Source organism: Nuphar pumila, chromosome 5, assembly GCF_984573655.1.
Source record: "Nuphar pumila chromosome 5, dmNupPumi1.hap1.1, whole genome shotgun sequence".
Taxonomy (NCBI): domain Eukaryota; kingdom Viridiplantae; phylum Streptophyta; class Magnoliopsida; order Nymphaeales; family Nymphaeaceae; genus Nuphar; species Nuphar pumila.
The window spans coordinates 41,842,801-41,862,876 of NC_143253.1; the positions used below are offsets into that span (position 1 = coordinate 41,842,801).

The window sequence follows — 20,076 nt, forward strand, 5'->3', positions numbered from 1 at the left end:
TATTGTAAGATATTGCCATTTTTTTAAATCTTTAGTTTTTTATCGTGAGATTTTCAAAAATCATATGATCCCGAGAAAAAACTAATATTTTCAAAATATCACTTATTTAAAAACTATATTGTTTTTATCACGATATCATCATGTTATTAATGTGAATATTTATATTTTCAATGTTTTCTTTATATTTTCTTTTTATACTTTTAAAATTTAAAAGTTAACCCGAGAACAAGATTTGTGATTATGATTAGGAGTTGTAGTTAAGCACCTCAAAATCAGATCCGGGACAGCACCCAGACAAATCCGTATCGGTCCGATCCATTAACTGGCCTCAATAACAAGACAACCATCGCCAGGGAGTCCACCGTCGACCATTCCTCTCTCTCTCTCTCTCTCGCTAAGAAGAAGAGGAAGCGATCCTGGAGAGGCACAGAGGAGAACGCTCCGGAGGCAATCCTGATGGAGGGAGAGGAGGCAGGCACCACCCCTACTCCAGGATGCCTTCTCGCTCCTCCTCTTCGGGCCACCGCGATTACCCGAACCAGAGGCAGCCCTTCTCCGGAGGCGGCGGCGGAGGCCCTTCTGGAGGTCATCACCATCCCCCTAATAATTTTCCGATGCACCATCCTGGTGGAGGTGGAGGGCGTTCTGGTGGCGGAGGAGGTGGCATGCGGCCGGGGTCTGGGTTTGGGGGTTCCCCTCAACCGCATTACCTCTCCGTCCATAAGAGATCCAGCAGTGGGTTTTCGAGTCCCGGCGGCAGTTTCTCCCGTAGAGGATCCTCTCCTGGTAGGGTTTCTACTCGAATTAGTCTTAATCGCCTGTTGACCATCTTCAATTTGTGGTGGTTCTTCAGTTCCCTTTCTGGGTTTTAGTATCTCGTTTTTCCATTTTGAAAAGAAAGGGGAAAAAATTATTTTTGGTGTTCGATAGGGATAGAGCTTGTGCTTCTTAGTCGTGTACTTTTCTTTTTAGTTTACTTTATAGAGAAGCTTGGTTTGCGATTACTGTTGATTGAATAGAAAAATAAATAAATGGCCTTTAATTTGTCATTGAAATGGTTTCATGTCTAATTTGGTCTGTCCAGGGTTGATTTGCATCAATGTTTTTCTGGTTTGTTGGGATATGATCTATGATATCCGAAAACATGTTTGCACGTTTAACTGTTTGGGTTTCAATGAAATGATTATTCTTTCATGCATTAAGCCATTATTTGCTAGCTCGATTCTGTGAAGTAAGATTGAGTTTGAGCAATGTTAGATGTAATGAACTACATTCCCAGTTACCTGTTGAACTGCTCTGGTACGGGAGCGAATGCAGAGTGAAGCGACAGCTAATTCTTGTATTTGGACCATGGTCAAGTTTATCAATCCATCAAGAATTCTTCATTCACTGCTTCTAGGAAGTTAGGGTTCATGATTTTCTTATGACCCCTCTTACGGGTTCACTGCCAATCATCTAACTTGTGGAGTATGATGTCATGGCTGCCTAAATCTGGGCCTGAAAATCATTCATGACTGAGCTTAGAGGAACATTGCTAGCCTATTTATAACTGTTGGGAGCAGCCAAATCAGTTAGTACGAAGGCCTGGAAGGCAATTCTTTACAGATGTGTTGGAGATGGGTCAAATTCTTTGTGTCTAGTTGCACCTCTCCTATTTTATTTTAGTTTAGTAATTCCTTTCTATATTATGGCTTTGTGCTTTTTACCCCAAGATGAAGCCACATTATTCTAGGGGGATGTAAGCTGCTTGACAGCCTTGTAGGTTTTGGGGATCCATTCGAGGGACTGTGTCATAGAGTTATTCACTCTTGTTTGGGAACTGTTTTTGTTCTGTAGTTTATGGTTGTTGGGCTGATTTGAGTTTGCTTGAAGTACGAGTTGATTAAGCGCCTTGCTTCCTCTTATTGCTTTTAGAGCTAAGTCATAGTATTTTAGTTGCAGTAGTAACTAAGTCGATATGCATCCCTTATCTTCTTGTTCTGAACTCATCTTTTGAATCAGCGTAACTAACCAGTCTTTTAGTTGCTGCAGTGACTAGGTCATAGTTGTTCTCGCACATGCCTGTGTGTGCATGCATGTGTTTACATGTGCTTGTGTATGTGTTTGTGTGTGCATATGCGTGCACATGTGCTTATGCATAGCTCTATACTCATTCATGTTTTTAGAAGTTAAGTTAGAACTTAGAAGTTTTGTAATTGTCATTCTAGTGTTCTTTTTAATCCAAGGGCTGCTGAATTAATTAACTGAAATATTGCACTTTCCATCAGATTCTGCTGATACTGGTACTTTTGCAAAGCTTTTTGTTGGCTCTGTTCCAAGGACAGCCAGAGAAGAAGAAGTAAGTTTCTGCCATACCATATTCCAAAATGTTGCTTTTACAAGTGCTACTGGGGTTCTCACTTTATTCTCTTTAATAAGCTGCATTGCGTTTTAATGTGATTTATGCCATATTATCTTGATTTTGTATTTCAGACATTGATTGCATGACCTTAATTTGCGGGAGAGTGATGAGGATGCTATAATGAATGTCTGAAATAGTCAGAGCCAGGATTGCATGCTGATGCTACATGGAGAAATAGTGCATATTACAACCATGACTTTGGGAATGATTAGAGCTATAGATGCATGCTCTGATAAAATGCTTTAAAACGAATGGTTTATAATCATTTGAATGCAAAGAATGCATGTGATTCTTGTGAGAAGTTTTAGCAAAATATTCTTCTAGAAGTGATGATTTTTATTATTAGAGTGCCTACTCTGGTGATTGATGCAGATTCTTAACATATCATCTTTTATACCATTTGTTAACTCTATTTATATGACAGTCTTTAGCTGCAATGTTGGTTGTGTCATTGTGTGACTATTCTGTTAGCTGTTCATTAATGGCTGATGACTACTAGTCCATGAATATGCACCTTCTTGGCTCACTAATGCACCATGCTTGTATGTCATTAAATAGAGGAGAAGTATATGCTTAATGGCTCCATTTAGCATATTTAAACTGCTGTTGCAAAACATTCATTGATCTAATAATAATTTCTCTTGTGTGCTTTTAGCATTTGTTTGTGCAATAGCTTTTCACTTTGTTTGCACGGGATGCACTAACATATATGAGTGTCTGTTCTATGCCAGATTCGTCCTTTATTTGAAGAGCATGGCAACGTGCTTGAGGTTGCTTTGATCAAGGATAAGAGAACTGGCCAACAGCAAGGTACGTGCAACATTTTTTTTGTCTATTCAGATATGATTTTGTGCTTTTTCATCTTTCAGGTTTGAGAGATTGAAGAGAGCACTAAGCTCATGATCCATCCCAGTTAGGTTTTGGAACAGTTTTTCTTTTTATTGGCAAATTCTCTTTTACGTTCTTCATGTCCTTCCGGGAGGCGATCACTGCAAGACCTTGGCTAGTGTTTGGTTATGTGTAGCAGTCGGAACACCACTAGATCTTAATCATACTCATTTTCCCAGCTGTGGCATGTCACCATCAATGACCAGGCATTTCATTTAGTGGGGAGACCCATTGCATTACTGTAACATTTTGTATCCCAAGATGTTCTCCTGTATGCAATTGCTGTACAGTATCTGACAGAGCAATACATTGGAGGTTGCTTTTGGATGGATGTTACCCATCTTACTGTATTATCTTGGTCTCCCCCTTTTTTTTTCTGGGGTTGAGGCATTGCATTTGTCTTGTTGCCTTAGTAAACTGGAGTTTTTTCTGCCCCATGAGATGATTGGGAATTCTCAATGTTTTATTGAGGGTTTGAATATATCACCGAATCTAGTAACGTGTCTGCAAGTTGTTCTCTTTGATTGACTCAATTTAGATTCCTTCCATTATGCATGTGTGGTGCAGCTACATAAAATAAGTGAATTTTGTTGGAAGCGGATACTCTGTATGTTCTTCAGTTGCAATTTACATAGTTTAAGCAGTTATTTTCAAGTGTTGATGGTCTTCAATGTTATGCTTGGATCTGTGACCTAAACATACTTTGGGAACCTTATAATTGCATGCTTTAAATACTTTGGGGACCTTATCATTGCATGTTTTAAATAAAGCGATTGGATTGCGGTTCACCTCCTTTTTGGATTCATGCCTGTTTGTATGGGTTGTTTCAGATGATTTCACCATTTTATTACTTGAAATTATCATTGGATCATATAATGTGTTTGATGGCGGCGTTTTCTCTTTTTATTTTTTGTATGGGGTGGCTTCAGATGGTGTTAAGTGTCATTGTATTAATTGTTCACAATGGTTGAGAACATCTGGGCCTCATATATTAATCCACTGATGCCGTGATTGTTTCAAAATGATGGGTCTCCTCAAATGGAATTATGTCAGAAACTATACATGCACACGTACAAATGGTGGTGAGGCCATTGTATTATGAGAAATTGTGCTACGTTCTCACAAATGCTTGTTATGATGTTAATTAATGGTCTCTTTGTGCTGTGCAATATGATGCGATGTGATGATGATGTTCATGTCGAAATTTTGAGGACTCTTTCTAATTTCTATGTTTCGGTTATCTTGATGGTACATGTCGTTCTATCAGTATTCGGTGATGTGTTTATAAGGGTTCATGTCAGATGATTAATTGTTATTGTATCAGCGATTCTGCCATTATATTAATCTGCAATGTGATTATGATGATGCGCGCACATGTCGTTATGTCAAAGACTGTCAAGTGCCATTCTATCAGTCTTTGCAATGGAACTATTTGGGGATATTTGATGGGAGATGCTAATCTGTTAATTATGTGATTGTACAAGCTAGTGAACACATCTGATGATGACAATGTTTGAATTGAGATGTGGTTAAAGTCCATATATTGTTATGATGGTGAAGCCATTGTTTTACCGCTGAATTGCTTTTTGAATGCTTACTCATACAAGGGTGTGGTATTTTGCCATAAATATCTTCTATGGATGGTATTCAGACCTCATTGTGGTCTGGCATTGACCTTGACATTTGCACATAAGATCATAAGTGAATTTGTGTTGTACGCCATTATTTCAGATAATGTTATTGTCCTTTCAATGCAGTGAATGTGTAAGCTATTTTAAATGTTTATGCGAGGAATTTGGGACATGTCATCATTAGCCGTGGAAGTGTGAGAGATAAGTGCTGTTTTGATATGTAAGCTTTTATATGGTTGTGATGTCAAAGCCATATTCATTGGTGAATGTGATACCTGGCAATTCAAGGATGCATTAGTTGACCTGATGGTTATTGATGGACTGTGACGTTCTGTACTATCTGATGCTGAAACTTGCTTTGCTTTTGCTATAAGATGGATTTTTCTATCCCTGGGGAGATGCACTAAGTGTCAGCGACTCAATATTACATTCTCAGAAAATATGTATCTGTTTCCGATTTTCCATTTGTGATGCACTGCGTATTTCATTTGTAATATATGCATAGGAGGCTAATGGCAATGATGGTGCATGTGGCCTTCTGTGTGAAAAATGTGTTTGCCTTTGAGTTATCTTTGGTTAAGTAGTGTTTACATAACACATTTTGAGATCGAGGGTTGTGTGAGAATTGGGTTTCCGTAACAAATTTTTAGATTGAGGGTTGTACCAGAAAATAGATTGTCCAGGTTTTCTTTTATTATTATTATTATTATTATTATTATTATTTGGGGAATCCCTTAAATGGAAGCTTACCCATTATTTTGAAATTGCTTAATACATGATTATCAAAATCTCCTCATTTGTTGGCGGTTTAAAATCGTGCAGCTATCTTGTTTTGGAAAACTAAATTTCATCTTTTATCTCTGATTGCAGTTCATCCATCATCATCTGCTGTTTGCTGAATGTGGTTATCTGTTTTGTCTAATATTTTCAATGTGTTATGTAACACATTTGTGGAGCAATGATGTTGTAGAATGCCTTATCTTGAATAGGGGAATAAAAAATTAATGGCACTTGGGTTTGTCTTTTTTGAGTCCCGAAGATCTTCTATAAATAGTGGACCCTTTCTTTGATCTATCTAGTTTTGCATGTTGGGTCCCCTCCCCCTTTTCTTTTATCATAGGAGCTGCTGCTCATATCATGGTTGACAGATTCGATTCTCTGTTTCTTGTGTAATTCATGATGAGACTTCGTGATTTGATTTTATATATGGTTTCCTCGTGAGCTTGCACTTGGTGTGCTGATGCTGCTTCTCTTTATAAACTGTGTCAGGATCCTATGTGCTTATTTCTTGTTGGGAAGTCAAACTCTTTCCAAGCAAATCCTTGGCTTTTACAATGAAATGTGGAATGCATGGGGAGGTGTTTGTGCATGCGTATGAGTGTTCGTGCGTGTGGGTGGGTCTGTGTGTGTCTGTGGAATGTTTGAATATGCGTATACCACTCATTCACAACCCTTTTTATGTTATATTTGTAGATTTGCATCTAGTAGCTAGTTATTATGCTGCATATTTTTCATTTATGCATCCATTGCTGGGTATGGAATTGGAATATTGATCAACCTTTTGTCTTTTAAAAGATTTTGGTGTGGCTATTTTTGTGTATATAGCACATCATGCTTGTCAGTGTGATTGATCTGGCACTACTAGTGAAGATTTAATGCTTTTGATTGCCATCAACTGTCTTCATGCATGGCCTTCCAGTACAGGTTGCAAAAGGCCATCCCCATCATGTTTATGTCTCTTCATATCTTTTCCACTTCTAGTATTTGTATGATTGGCAGATTGTGTCTTTACGACATTTGCATGGTCTCTTGTGAGATCTATTGTATGACATGGTGGCAATTCAATTATATTCTTTAGTATTTTATTTTTAACATGATGCCTGTGTTCGCATTCATGTCTTTTTTACATTGTCACATATTTGATGCATATGATATAAGTGTCTTTACCTCATTCACCAATTGTTCTATATGCACTGGAAATGGATATTTGCATTTTCTGGTTCTATTTTAAATTGTTGTTTCTCTAGACATTGTTGTTCCCTTGAGTGCATTATATAACCTTATAAAGAATACAACATATTATCCATCAATTGCCATTGTCTCTGTTCCATAATGTAGGATGCACACAATAATGCTATAGGCCTGTCACGTATTTTCTCTAGGTTTTATTGTTGCTTTGCAGTGCATTCTATGACCTTATAAAAAATGTCATATCATCCAGCAATTGAGATTGCCTCTATTCCGTAATGTCGGATGTACAATAATGCTAAAGGCCTGTCTCATGTGTACTCTATTTTATTTTCATGCTTTATTCAATATAATTATTAATAGAACATTTTACAATGTAGTGCCCAGAACTCTTTTGAGGTATGCATTGGCCACGACTATGGAAATTTTGCACTTTAAGGAGTATTTTGTTATTCCCTTTTTGTGATTTAGAATATCTTGGCACTTTTGCTTGCAACATGTGATGTATAACTCATCATCTTTCACTATCTGATGAATAAAATGATGATCTACTTGATGTGCTTGGTCTTATATTGTAAACTCGGATGTGTGTCACGTGAAGCATGCGCAATTTTTATACACAATTGCATCATTTTCTGCAAAAATCTAATTAATAGAATCCTTATCCAGGATCCATTTGCCATTGTTTCCAGTAACCTATATTCTGCATTCCCAGTCAACATTCTAGCAACTAATGAATGACATTTGGTACATGAAGTTTTCTTGTTTAGGCATGCTTGGTGGGTTGCAGTTTTGCTCATGGTTACTGGAAGCTTTTACCTATGTTGGGAAGCTCGTTTCTTGGGAAGCCACTTTGGAAGCTAGAAACTAAGTGCTTCTGAAACTCGGTTCCATTATCATGGGAAGCACACTTCCAAGGACATCAGATTTTTAAACATAAATATTGTTTTTTTCACTAAAAAACAATACATTTACATAATTAATGAATTGTGTTTCCTACAATAACACCACAGTGTTTGAATCCATTTTCATTAGATTGAAAAGTAAATCCTATATATATTTTCTATAATTTCTAAAAATATTATGGAATTGTAGAAAACTTCCTAATTCACTTATTAAATGCTTCCTATCATTTTTTTGCTTCCTGCTTCCTGTGTGCTTATGAATCCCTCATTTCTCACTTCAGCTTCCTGCATTGCTTCTAGATTCTGCTTACCTTTTGGTAACCTTGGTTTTGCTTCTGCTTGTCCTGTTTCATCACTTTCACGAGCTGCGCACTTGATTTATGTCAAGTACTACGTTGTCTTGTGAAAATTTGTAAATTTCTAACATTTGAAAAAGGGAAGCACACAAAGCCAGTCACACATTCCCTTGGGATATGGGTTTGGAATGCGACTTTTCTTTAAGTTTGACATTTATGGCAACATGTGCCATGATGGCCTTGGAATCTTTTATGATCCCTTTTTCTTATTTTTCCTACCGGAAATAGCATTTATCTGCACTTTGGCAGAATTAGTTAACCTTTTCTATCATCCTTGATACCTCGAAAATGTGAACTCTCAATCTGTTGAGTACAATGAGCTAGTAAACTCTGTAATCCTCAATATTCCTTCATCTGGTTATGTTTAAACACTATATCATCAGCCTAAGAGTATGATTATAATATTAAGTTCCCCTCTGTTTATGGTCCACAAGCTCTTTGCATCACTTCTTGAAATTTCATAGATGTAGTGTTTAGTAGGCAAGCTTTTCATTAGATCTGATTGACTGTTTTTAGATTGCGATTCCAAATGTATTTCTTCACTGAGAAAATTGTGAAGAAAGGCATCCTTTGTATCCATTTGACCAGCGGATCATGAATAGGAATGTGAATTAGAGAATGTAGAGCTTCTGTTCTCCAATCTATATAATCAGAAAGGAAATTTGCCTTTTCTAGCGAATTAAAATCTTTTGTGCTTTCTTATTGAAGGGGGCTTACATAGTGAAAGATCACTACCTAGCCAAGTCAGAACTTGATTAACCTTCCCAAGGGTCCTAGCGATTGGAAAGATAGAGTTGATAAATAGGGCATTGTTGTCAGAATGTGGTGTCTACTAGCTAAAGGGGTCAATGAGTGGTTGATAAAGGCATTGAAAGCTATCACAGCCTTGTCGTACACTAAGAATGTAGTATTTAAGGGTTCTAAATTATAACAAGTGGAGAAATTTGTTGAAGTGATTTAATCTTGTCTTGGAAGACCTGAGGGACAAATGGAAACCTTTATGACATTTTGTGTTGGAGGGACCTATAGATCTTGGATGCTCACCTCTTACAAATCTATGCAAGGTTAACTTCATATGCCATTATTTGAAGTGATGGATGTGAGACAATGGGCTAAAGTGGATCAGCTTCTTTCATTGGTGAAAAAATGGGAACCTTAGTGATTGAAAGGATTAAGAAATGCTAAGGGAGATGTGGATGATTTATGCATAAAGCAGATGGCATTTGTTCATTTGGAAAAAGAAGTTGAATCTTGTCTAATACTTCTTATGCTTCATTGACTATGGCTGGTGGGTCAAGTCACTAGGCTGGACTCAGCTTACCTACAAGGTAATTTACTAGGCTTGTGAGTCAAGCTCAAGCTCATCAGTCAGTCTGTTAACCTGATAGGTCAGCTTAAGCAACCAAAGACCATGCACCTTTCAAGCTTGGGGATTCTTAACTAGCCGTATATGGCATGTACACAAACAGTCGTATTGCATTTTTTTCTCCCTCCTTCCAAACAATAGTCAGTTTATCATAGTAATTGTACCCATGTTTCTGAAAGGGGCATACCGGGCCTTGAGTCCCACCCTTCCTAGCTAGTCTTCTTTACATGTCTTGAAGGAACTGCAAGGCAAAAAAATGGCTTGAACCCAGCTCAAGAAAGATGAGCTCAGATGCAGTAGGTCCTTGAGCCTGAGCATGTATAAAAAGGCCTTGAGTCTGATTTTAAGTGGGCTGGTATTTAATTTGTTCTTGCTTGTTGCACCCAGGGCTGGAAATGAGCCAAAACACTTGCAATGCAGCTCAGTTCAGCTTGGTAATGAATGTGAAAATCTCTATAAAAAGAGACTTTGTGTATAAACACAAAGCTTGAAACACAAAGGGTGCACGAAGGCACAAAGGAGAACACTCACAAGTGCACAAAAGCACGGATACACATGCACAAAGGCATGAAAAAATATAACCTTCAATATATGAAATCCCCAAAGGGGCTTTACAAAAGCATAAGAAACCTAAAGGGGTTCGCCCCTATTTATAAGACATTGGAGGCATTGTTGGGGGGGGGGCTCCAATACATAGGTTGGAGCCCCTCCAACGGTTAGAAATCTAACCGTTGGAGGGGGAGCTCCATCCTATGTATTGGGGGTCCCCCCATGTCACATCAAAATTAAAAAAAGAAAAGAACAAAAAACAAAATACAAGAAAATAAAAGAATAGAAAAAACAAAAACACAACATATTCTCAAATGAGAATATGCGTAAATTATGTGAATTTACATAAATACCCTTATCGGGTTTTGAGGTATATATTTATATATATACTTAGATAAATACATATACATATGATATATATATGCATATGTATCTTTCTCTCTCTCTCTCTCTCTCTATATATATATATATATATATATATATAAAAGAGACACTACATTTTAACAATGAACTCATTCAGCTTCTGCCGTAATTCAGCTTGACAAGCTTATTTTAGAAGCTTGTCATGTTTAATGAGCCGAGCCTGAACAAGGGATATTTGGGTCGGTTCTACTCAAGGTATGCTAGGATATACATTTCCTAGCAATGGGTAGAGGAGTTGGTTGCTACCCATGGTTTTGCATGCGAGTTTGGAGTTTGATTCTTTCTCTTGTCCCTCTTTGAAACATAATTTTTATCCAAATGAGCATGGAAGTCCAATTCCTTTTCTTATCCCTTTCTGAAAAGAATATATATATATATATATATATATATATATATATATATATATATATATATATATATATATATATATATATATATATATATATATGAGCTGGCTTGTTCTGGGCTTTAGCTTGTGTTCAGTTGATCCCAGGCTCAAGCTCAAGCCCCTATTGAGTGAAAATGGGCAAAGGTTGAAGGCTCAACTAGTTTGGCTTGTTCATCAATACTATAGATTTCGACAGTGTGGTGCTTTCGTAAAGGAGCCTTTGGTTACTACAAGTAAGATATTCTGGGACAGTAACCAGGTTCTTGTGCAATTAACTTTTTGGTGGAGGATGTATGATTTTGATAGCCAGTATGGGGACTTACTACATATATGCAGGGCATACTACATAAATTTGAGTTCTCTATCTGTATGGGCATATAGGTATGGATATCATTACCTTCTTTTTATGCAAATGGAGTACCTAAACTGACATAGTGTTCATCAAATGCAAAATGCGCGCACATTTCTGTTACTGTAGACTGTATGATAATCTGCAGATAAGAAACAGATGAAGAATTTGTACACACACACATGCATGTAACATTATATTTTTCTTAGCATGTGAACTTGTGAAGTCATATAGGCTCAATATGCGGATATTTAGCTGGATTCAGTTCTTTGAAATTTGACAGATTTTGTTTTTGGCCCAGCATTTTGTAGTAAAAATAAATGTGCATATAATGTGAATTCCATGTTGACATGGGTATTTTTCTTGAATAAACTGGTTTATGGAGAACCCTGACTTGTGTTATCTGTTATTCTTCTGGAAAATGTAACTTTTATGGAATCAGTCTACAGAATCTTTACTTTTGCAGGTTGTTGTTTTGTTAAATATGCAACTTCAGAAGAAGCAGATAGAGCCATTGGAGCCTTACATAATCATTGCACATTGCCAGGGGTGAGCTGTGTTACTCTTCTTTGATGTGGATGACATTGCTGGTTTCCTATCTCCACTAACTGGATGACTTTGTTGGCTCTTGTAGGGCTTGGGCCCTATACAAGTTAGATACGCTGATGGTGAAAGGGAACGCCTTGGTAATTACCTCAGTTCTTTAATGAGTTGAACTTTTGTAACTTATGCAAGTATATGGCTCTGCATTGGTGTTATTCTGATGTACTGTGTGTAAATGTTTGTAGTTGAAGTGCATAGTTAGTGTCTTCCTTGTCTCAGCATGCACATCTACACCTTTCTGGACATGCATATTTTCATGTTTAATGGAGAAGTGTGCAATGAGAAAGTCATACTGAGTTTATCCAAGTTTCAAGTCAATCTTGTGTTTGGACTTGGGCTCAGTTGAGTCCAAACCTGGCTTGGCTAGTTCACAGTCTGCAAATCATGTACCTAATGCATTTAAATAAGCAACCCTGGTAATGCTGGGAGTAGGTCCCTGTAGTTAATATGCCTAGGCACTGGCCTAGAGCCTTAGCCAATGCCTAGGTGCTAAGTGGTTTTCCTTTTTTTGAATTATAATTTTTAAATTTCAAATTTCAAATTATTTTTATAATGTTTAATAGTATTTCACAAGTTAGTGTATTTATTTGGGTTTTAGGTGACTTGTTTCCTAGTGCTTTTGACTACATAGGAGTAATATCTCTGAAACTTTCACAATTAAATATGAAATTTATTGGCATTGTGGATATATCTTTTTTGTCTCCTTAAAAATTATTAATAGGTAAAAGTCAAAGGGATCACGTTAATGTTTTCAAGCAAGACCCTGTTCAAAGCATAGTGTAAAAGCTGGTGTGTGTGTCAGAACTCAGGTCTGCTTTGTCAGTGAACAGATTGTGGCAACTGTGCCTTATGTAAATAGTACTGCGAATAGATAGGGAAGGGGAAGGAATAAGGGTTTGTTTGTAATAGGAGCTGAGTGGCGGCTTTAGGATATCCTGTATGTATCTTCATGTTGATTTTTCTTCCTCAAAAGGAAGAATATGCCATTCATATGCGAAGATCACAGGAAACAGGTAGAAGCAAAGCAAGTAGAAGGTACAAAGTTATAAGAGAGATTGTACATGTTCTTGAACCTGGAAAAATGGAATTGGTATCACATGGAAGCTGCATGTCTAGAACTTATATTGAGATGATGTCTTGACATGGTTTGGAGATTGAGGGTGATAATTTATTTCGGATACTCTGTTGCGACCAGCTAATTTCTCCAATGTAAATTGGAAACCATGTATATTATTTGCCCCTCAGTCTTAGCTCCTCCTAAGAAACAATGCACAAGCTCTAGCATCCCAAAATTTTGAACTTGTAAAACTTTCAGGATAATTGAAAGATTGAAAATCCTTTGTTTTTCAAAGTTTTTTTGTTTTAGTGAATCAGCGAAAACAATTTTTTTTTTCAAAAATAAAAGACAAGTTGACAATCTTGGGTGCGTTAGCGTAAAAACGTCAATTTCACAATAGATTGAATCTTCGCAAAGCATTCAGAAAGCATATGCATTGAAAGAAAATAACAAGTTTATACAAAATGAGATTTCTTGAGGAAATCTTTATACAAAATGCAAAACTTTGAAATGTATCCCGAACGCGGAATGCCAACAAAAACAATAGAATTTTGAAGCTATCTTGCAATTGCGCCATCGTCCGTCTCGTAAACCTAATCATCACATCTACTAATAAAATATGTCTGTTTCATGAAAAACTGGTAGGTGCACAAGTAAGATAATATATAACAATTCTAGCATATACATTTAATTCATACATGATATGCAATTCAATAATTAATACGACAAATCTAGCATAAACAATTATTTAACACATAATGCGCAATCCAACAATTAATACAACAAAGCTAGCATGAGCATTTATTTAATACATGATACGCAATTCAACAAGTAATGTGAACAAATATGACATGTGCATCCAATTTATACGTGATACACAATTTAATAAGTGATGTGAGCAAGATAATTTTGTTTCATTATTTAGCTGGCGTGCGGGTACGCAGAAACGCGAAACGTAGAAACAACTGAGACTAATCCGGGGGTTTATTATGTCATGTATTTTTGATACCCCGAATAGCTAGTTGAGTTCGCTCCTTGAGTTAAAATGCACACACATATATATATATATTATTGCTTTCCGTTTAAATGTTAAATGCTTAATTTAGTTCGTCCATTGTCCTTTGCACAACTTTCTGCTATCTTGGGGATTGTTGGAGTTGTTGACGTTTTTGGGTGTAGATGACAAAGGGCTCGTGCCTCGGGGCGCAAGCAGGATCCATTGCGTCGATGGGATGCATTGAACTAAAAAAAAAAGCAATGATCTTAAAAATAGAAAAACTAATTAATGTAAGGATTGAGGGGGGGGGTCAAGTCTGAAGTCAGGGGGGCATGATTGCGTCCCTGCCCGCCGACAAAACAAGAAGAAGGGGCGGGGGTTGCGCCCCTGCTTGCCGACCTACCAAAGGAAAAAGTAAGGGGCAGGGGGCACGCCCTTGCTCGCTGGTCCACAAGAAGAAAAGGAAGGGGGGGGGGGGGCGCAGGGGTGTAACCCCTGCCCGCACTCCTGACAAGAGTGAGAGGGGGATCCCTCCTGACAGAAGGAAGAGGAGGCAGGGGCAGCGCAACACCTGCCTTGCCTGTCAGCCAGAAAGGAAGGCGGCAGCAGGGGCGTCTTATCAGCCAGAAAAGAAGAGGCGGTAGGGGCATCACCCCTGCCTGTCGGTCGAAGAAGAGGAAGTAGGGGGCGTTGACCCCCTGCTCGACGATCGAGAAAAAGGAGAAGGCTAGGGTGCACTGCCCCCTGCGTGCAGACCGAAAAAAGAAGAGGGAAAGCAAGGGTGACGCCCCTGCCCTCCTGGCCGAAAAGAGAGGCAGGCAGTGGGCGTTGCCCTCGCCTGTGGGCCGGAAAAGGAGAGAAGAAGAAGGAGACAAAGGGGGGAAGTGCGTACCTGCAAGGGGAAGTCGCCGGCGAGACGGAATCTCGACGAGGGGATCCAACGATGATGCAGAGGGGGAGCTCGGGGCCGGGGAGGGAGAATGAGGGATCTCACAGGGGGAGGGGTGGTCGGACGGGGGGTCACCGGCGTTGGGTGGCTTCAGTGAGGTGAGCACTGCAGGGGGGAGAGAGGGAGGAGTCGAGGGACGGGAGGGTTTTCTCTTTTTCTGTAAAAGGGAAAACCCTCCCCTGCGTTTAAATAGAACGCACGGGGGGGGGGGTTAGCTTGGGTCTGGATCCGGGTCCGACCCCTTATTATTATTATTTTTTTTTTGTAAAAATGTGGGTTTTACATAAGCCATGTTGAAACCCATATGCTGAATGAGCAATGAGCAAGCCTATAATGCCTATTTCCTTCAATAAGCATGATTAGTATTCTTGGACTGGCAAAAAGTCATTCCTTGTCCATCAAAAAGCACATGTGATCCTGAAATATTCTGTGAAGGGAGTATAAATTTTCTTCTCTTCCTGAGCAATGGTTGACAAAACAATCAAATTCCTTTTTGGCATGACAAAAGGAAATGGAAAGCAACAGAAATATTGGATGCATGGAGCTGAATAGCATCATTAAGACAAGTTTTAACATTCTAGCCAGTCATGCAGCAAGACATGCAATGAAAATAAAGGGCCTCACTTCTGGATTCGCCATTGGTCAGCACCTTTGTGCATTGAAGCATTTCTAAGTTAAATAGTTGACACATCAATGGCAACTGAAATGACATGCATCCTTGTTAAGGTTCCAGTTAGTTTTATAAGTAGGCAATGACTGAATCCTCCACTCAGACAAAGTTTCTCCTGTTCTATGGATTTAGTAATGGAGGGGATGATACAGCAACTCAAGACAACTGAAGTAGGACTGAACCTCATGTTTTTGGCATTTGGAACTGTAATAAGAACAACGAAAATGATCGAACTAGATGTGATGACCAATCCTGAGGTACCTGTGCTCTTCCAAGATGTTACATGATGTAGGCATGTGGAGCACAGTCGATGCTGTTTATGAAAGCAATGTAAAACCTGAGAAATTAGGCCAAGACTAAAACACAGTAAGTTTCAGATTAGCAGGCAATCTTATCTGTTTTAGTGACTGAACTTCATTTATGCATCCAACATCTTTTTCTACATTATTTGCTTGTCACAATAATAGTCCACTACTTGGTTGTGGTTGTGCACAATTGGACACATGCATGATGTCATATGAGAACTTATTTTCTTTTCTAGAGGGCAGTTGGAAAATTATTTGTGGCTGCATATGCAAGTGCACTGTGATGGTTGGCTCCTGTAAAATTCTTTAATCTGATGCTTCTACATTTTCTAGGTGCAGCCGAGTACAAATTGTTTGTTGGTTCCCTTAATAAACTGGCCACAGAAAAAGAGATTGAGGATGTAAGATTCATGTAGATTTTTGTCTTGGAGTTTTATTTAAAAAATGGGATATCCTTTCCTTTCTTTGTTTTTGTACCGATCTTTCTTTTTTGGAAGAAAATTATTTGTTATTGGCATGTTTCTGCTTCATTCATAGAATAGTCTTGTGTTGAGGTGGTTTGTGCTACATGATTCAATGTAACCTTCTAACTTTTCTACCATTACCTTTTCTGTAGATATTTTCACCTTATGGGCATGTTGAAGATGTCTACATCATGAGAGACGATCTGAAACAGAGTCGAGGTGTCTCTCGTATTTATACCCCTAGTTTTCCTTGTTGGTGTTGTATTATTATCATCATCATCAGTTGGGTGCTTTCATGAGTTGCTTTATTCAATTGCTTATGTGAGTATAATCTTTTCAGGATGTGGATTTGTTAAATTTCCCTACAGGGAGATGGCGGCTGCAGCTATAGATGCTCTCAATGGAAAGTATATCATGAGGGTGAGCTTTGTTCTCACAAGTTTTTTTTTTCTTTTTTTCCTTTTTCTTTCAATTGCTTGACCTGTTTTTTCTGAAATTAGGGGTGCGACCAACCTTTGACTGTCAGATTTGCAGATCCAAAGAGGCCAAAAACTGGAGATTCAAGGTTCTGTGTTTCACCATTGGATTATCTTGTCTTTTGGTGGTGGTCTTGGGTATTCATTGTTTGATCATTTCAATTTTTATAGGTCTGGACCTTCGTTTGGGGGTCCAGGTTTTGGCCAACGATCTGAATTACCTTTGTTAAACAGGTATGTGTCTAATTACATTGTATTTGTACATTTGTGCTTGTGTACATTCATAGATTGTAGCTTTGTTTTCCTATCACTGGTCTTTCTTGGCTATTTTTGCAGGCCAACACCCAATGCTGGTGGCCAAATGGGATTGAGGATGCCACCTAACTCTTGGCACCCAATGAGCCCAGAGAACTTGGGGATGCATTCATCTCAGGTTAGCAGTAACACTATTAGTGGCCATCCAGGTATTAGAGGTGGTGTTGGGGCTGTATCATCTGCAGCAGTAAGTTTGCATGTTGTTCTGCATTTAATTGATAGCAGGTAGAACATTCTCCTTTCTCATTCTTTTCTAAGATTGTATCTTTCTTTTTGTGCTATCTGTAGGCTGGCACATTGGGATTGGGTGTCCTTGGAGCTGGAGGGCCTGCAAATGGTTATCTTTTAGGTCCTGCAGTTGCACCCAACTCTACATCACAACAGGTTTCAGTTGTTTCTGTTCATAATTGATCATGAATTTTGGGATGCAATTGTCAAGTTGCTTGATACATGAGGGGTCTATTTCATGTTCTATGGCTTTGACTTCTTAAATGATGGTGCTATACATACTTTTTGTAGGGTTTGAATCTGTCTTTGATGCAAGTGCAACCTTTTGGTCAGCAACTATCCCCATCGCAGAAGTCACTTCCGTCTCCACAGCGCTTGCCATCCTCCTTCCAACTTCAGCAGCAAACCTCATCATCTTATACACAGGGACAGATGCCACTAACATCTGTCCAGTTCAGTCAACAGCTCCAAGCTCCTCTCTTGATGAACCAGCAGACATATGGTCAAAGGCCTTCATCGCAACAACTATTTGGTTTGAATGGTCAATTGTCAGCTTCACAGCCTCAGATCCAGCAAATCGCCTCTTCTGCTGTGCAGCAAATTCCTTCTAGTCCACATCTGCAAAGTGGGGCAGTTTCTGTACCTCGTACACAGTTGGCTTTGGTTACAAACCAGGCACCACAACTGCAGGTTCATCAACCATCACCTGGTCAACAACCACAGTTGGTGTTGCAGCAGCAGGCACAGGCGTCACAGTTGAGCTTTCAGTCTCCACAGCATGCATTTTCTCAGCTGCAGCAACAATTGCATCTAATCCAGGCAACTTCTCAAAGTCAACAGCAGCTGATCTCCCAGCCCAACAAGCAACAGGTGCTGCTTTTACTTTTATGGATGAGTATCATGATCATTCTACAGGTTTAGTCTTTCCGTCGTTTTCTTTTATAAAGTTTAGGAATGTGTTGATATTTAATATTTTAACTGATAGCATTGGGGTCCCTCTTATTTTTTTTTCAGTCTTCATGGGCTGACGTAGTGCCACAAACAGTTGTAAGCAATCCTATAACCACAGCAGTAATTGCCTCTACAACCATAAGTGCCACCCCTATCATCCCTGTCAGCACTAAGGCAGAAGCACCGGTTACTTGTAATTGGACTGAGCATACTTCTCCTGAAGGATACAAATATTACTATAATAGTGTGACACATGAAAGTAGGGTAGGTGTTCCTTCATTTTCCCTCTCTCTTCACTTTACTCCTTTATTTCTTTAATTCAGCATTATGCATCACACTAACCAAACGGTCTCAGTGGGAGAAGCCTGAAGAATTGACAGCATTTGAACAAAAGCAGCAGCAGCAGCAGCAACAGAAAATGCCACCATCTCAGCATCTTCAGACGCAAGCTCAAGCTCAAGTTCAGCTTCCTTCACAGCTGCAATCTCCACAGCAAGTTTCTCAATCACAACAGAAGCAGCCTCAGGTGCAGGCACAACAGCCACTGCAGATGCAACTCCAGCAGCCGACATTATCCTCATTGGTTAGTTTTTGTTAACTTGGTTACTGGAGCAAGCAAAATTGAGCGTTTCATAAATTTGCACTTCGGTTTTGCAGTATCAGGCTACTGGAATTCTTGGTCAGCAAAACATTCAGGTGATTTTCCGTCACTTCTATATGGCAAGTAGGTAGTATAAATTTAAGAATCTAGCAGCGTGGCTTTCTTGAAGAGCATAATTAATTTTCTAGAGTTTGATTTACGTCAAGGATGCTTTTTGGGATGTTATTGTTTTGACATAACTATTGCTTTCAGAACACATTATTTGTGGCAACTATCTAACTCTTGTGTTTGAGATATCCTTGGATTTTTTTTTTTGGTTGAAGATGCAAAGTTTAGTATTTGCTTGTATTTTATGGTCATGCACATCAATCTTTGTGGGTATATCTGTACCGTGGATTATATTGGTCGGTTTCCCAAGTAAAGAGTTTTTTTAGTGCATTTGTGCCTGTACACACTCAAGAGTCAAGACACCTGCAAACATATAGAATTCTGGTTTAAGTGTAATATTCAGCATGTAAATTCTTTACCGGGACATTTTTGACATTCTTTAGCTGGAACATTACCTGAACATGCATTGTAATCAATGATGGAAGATCATAATCTTGTATCATAAAAAAGGGCAAATTGTACAGAAAAAGTTAAACGTAGAAAACCACAAGATGAAGATTTTTGTTAAAAAGCATTTTGCAAAGCATAACAAAGAAATTTTGAGATTTAGATTGAAATAATTGAATGGTGTAAAATGATGCACATATTTATGTGATATGTCAAATGAATTCAATATTTATCATAAAAATTGAGAATGTGAAAATCTTCATGTAATTGATTAAAAATATTTTTTACGTATCAAGGGGGTAAGAATGATATCTACCATAAAAAATTTTATATGTAAAGTTGCAAGCAATTAATATTGTTTTTTAATAGTCTGTTCATGAAAATGTAACTGGTTTTTGTCTTTTTAAATTCAAACTTATACCCAAGAGACCCTATAATAAAAAATATAACTCATATTTTCTATGGTTGACCAAAATAATGCTTGGGGCAAGTTGTTTTTATGATGGATTTCTCTTTCCCCTAAAATTCTTGGTTTTACTCATCATTAAAAAGCAATAATTTACCCTTATATGAATCCGTCTCTTTCCCTTTTCTCCTATCTCTCTTTTAGTTCTATTTATATAGTCAACCCATTTTCTCACTTTGCACCGCCTTTCATCTTCCTCAATTTTGATTGAAATA

General features: G+C 38.3%; 1 protein-coding gene across 4 annotated transcripts in view; it reads left to right on the forward strand.

The window, feature by feature from the left end:
• Positions 1 to 350: 350 nt before the first annotated feature.
• The window catches only part of LOC149837444 (flowering time control protein FCA-like), a 66,400-nt gene continuing 46,674 nt past the window's right edge, over positions 351 to 20,076 (forward strand). For 2 of the 4 annotated variants that reach the window (XM_090006046.1, XM_090006048.1), the window contains exons 1-16: positions 351 to 786; positions 2,268 to 2,338; positions 3,133 to 3,211; positions 11,691 to 11,773; positions 11,859 to 11,910; positions 16,139 to 16,206; positions 16,422 to 16,488; positions 16,610 to 16,689; positions 16,770 to 16,834; positions 16,917 to 16,979; positions 17,082 to 17,247; positions 17,349 to 17,444; positions 17,580 to 18,158; positions 18,303 to 18,503; positions 18,595 to 18,822; positions 18,897 to 18,935. In XM_090006046.1, coding sequence (XP_089862172.1) covers positions 495 to 786; positions 2,268 to 2,338; positions 3,133 to 3,211; positions 11,691 to 11,773; positions 11,859 to 11,910; positions 16,139 to 16,206; positions 16,422 to 16,488; positions 16,610 to 16,689; positions 16,770 to 16,834; positions 16,917 to 16,979; positions 17,082 to 17,247; positions 17,349 to 17,444; positions 17,580 to 18,158; positions 18,303 to 18,503; positions 18,595 to 18,822; positions 18,897 to 18,935 — 2,229 coding nt within the window. In that variant the 5' untranslated portion in view covers positions 351 to 494. The remainder of the gene's footprint in view (positions 787 to 2,267; positions 2,339 to 3,132; positions 3,212 to 11,690; positions 11,774 to 11,858; positions 11,911 to 16,138; positions 16,207 to 16,421; positions 16,489 to 16,609; positions 16,690 to 16,769; positions 16,835 to 16,916; positions 16,980 to 17,081; positions 17,248 to 17,348; positions 17,445 to 17,579; positions 18,159 to 18,302; positions 18,504 to 18,594; positions 18,823 to 18,896; positions 18,936 to 20,076) is intronic. The other 2 variants (XM_090006049.1, XM_090006047.1) reach the window with 2 other exon arrangements.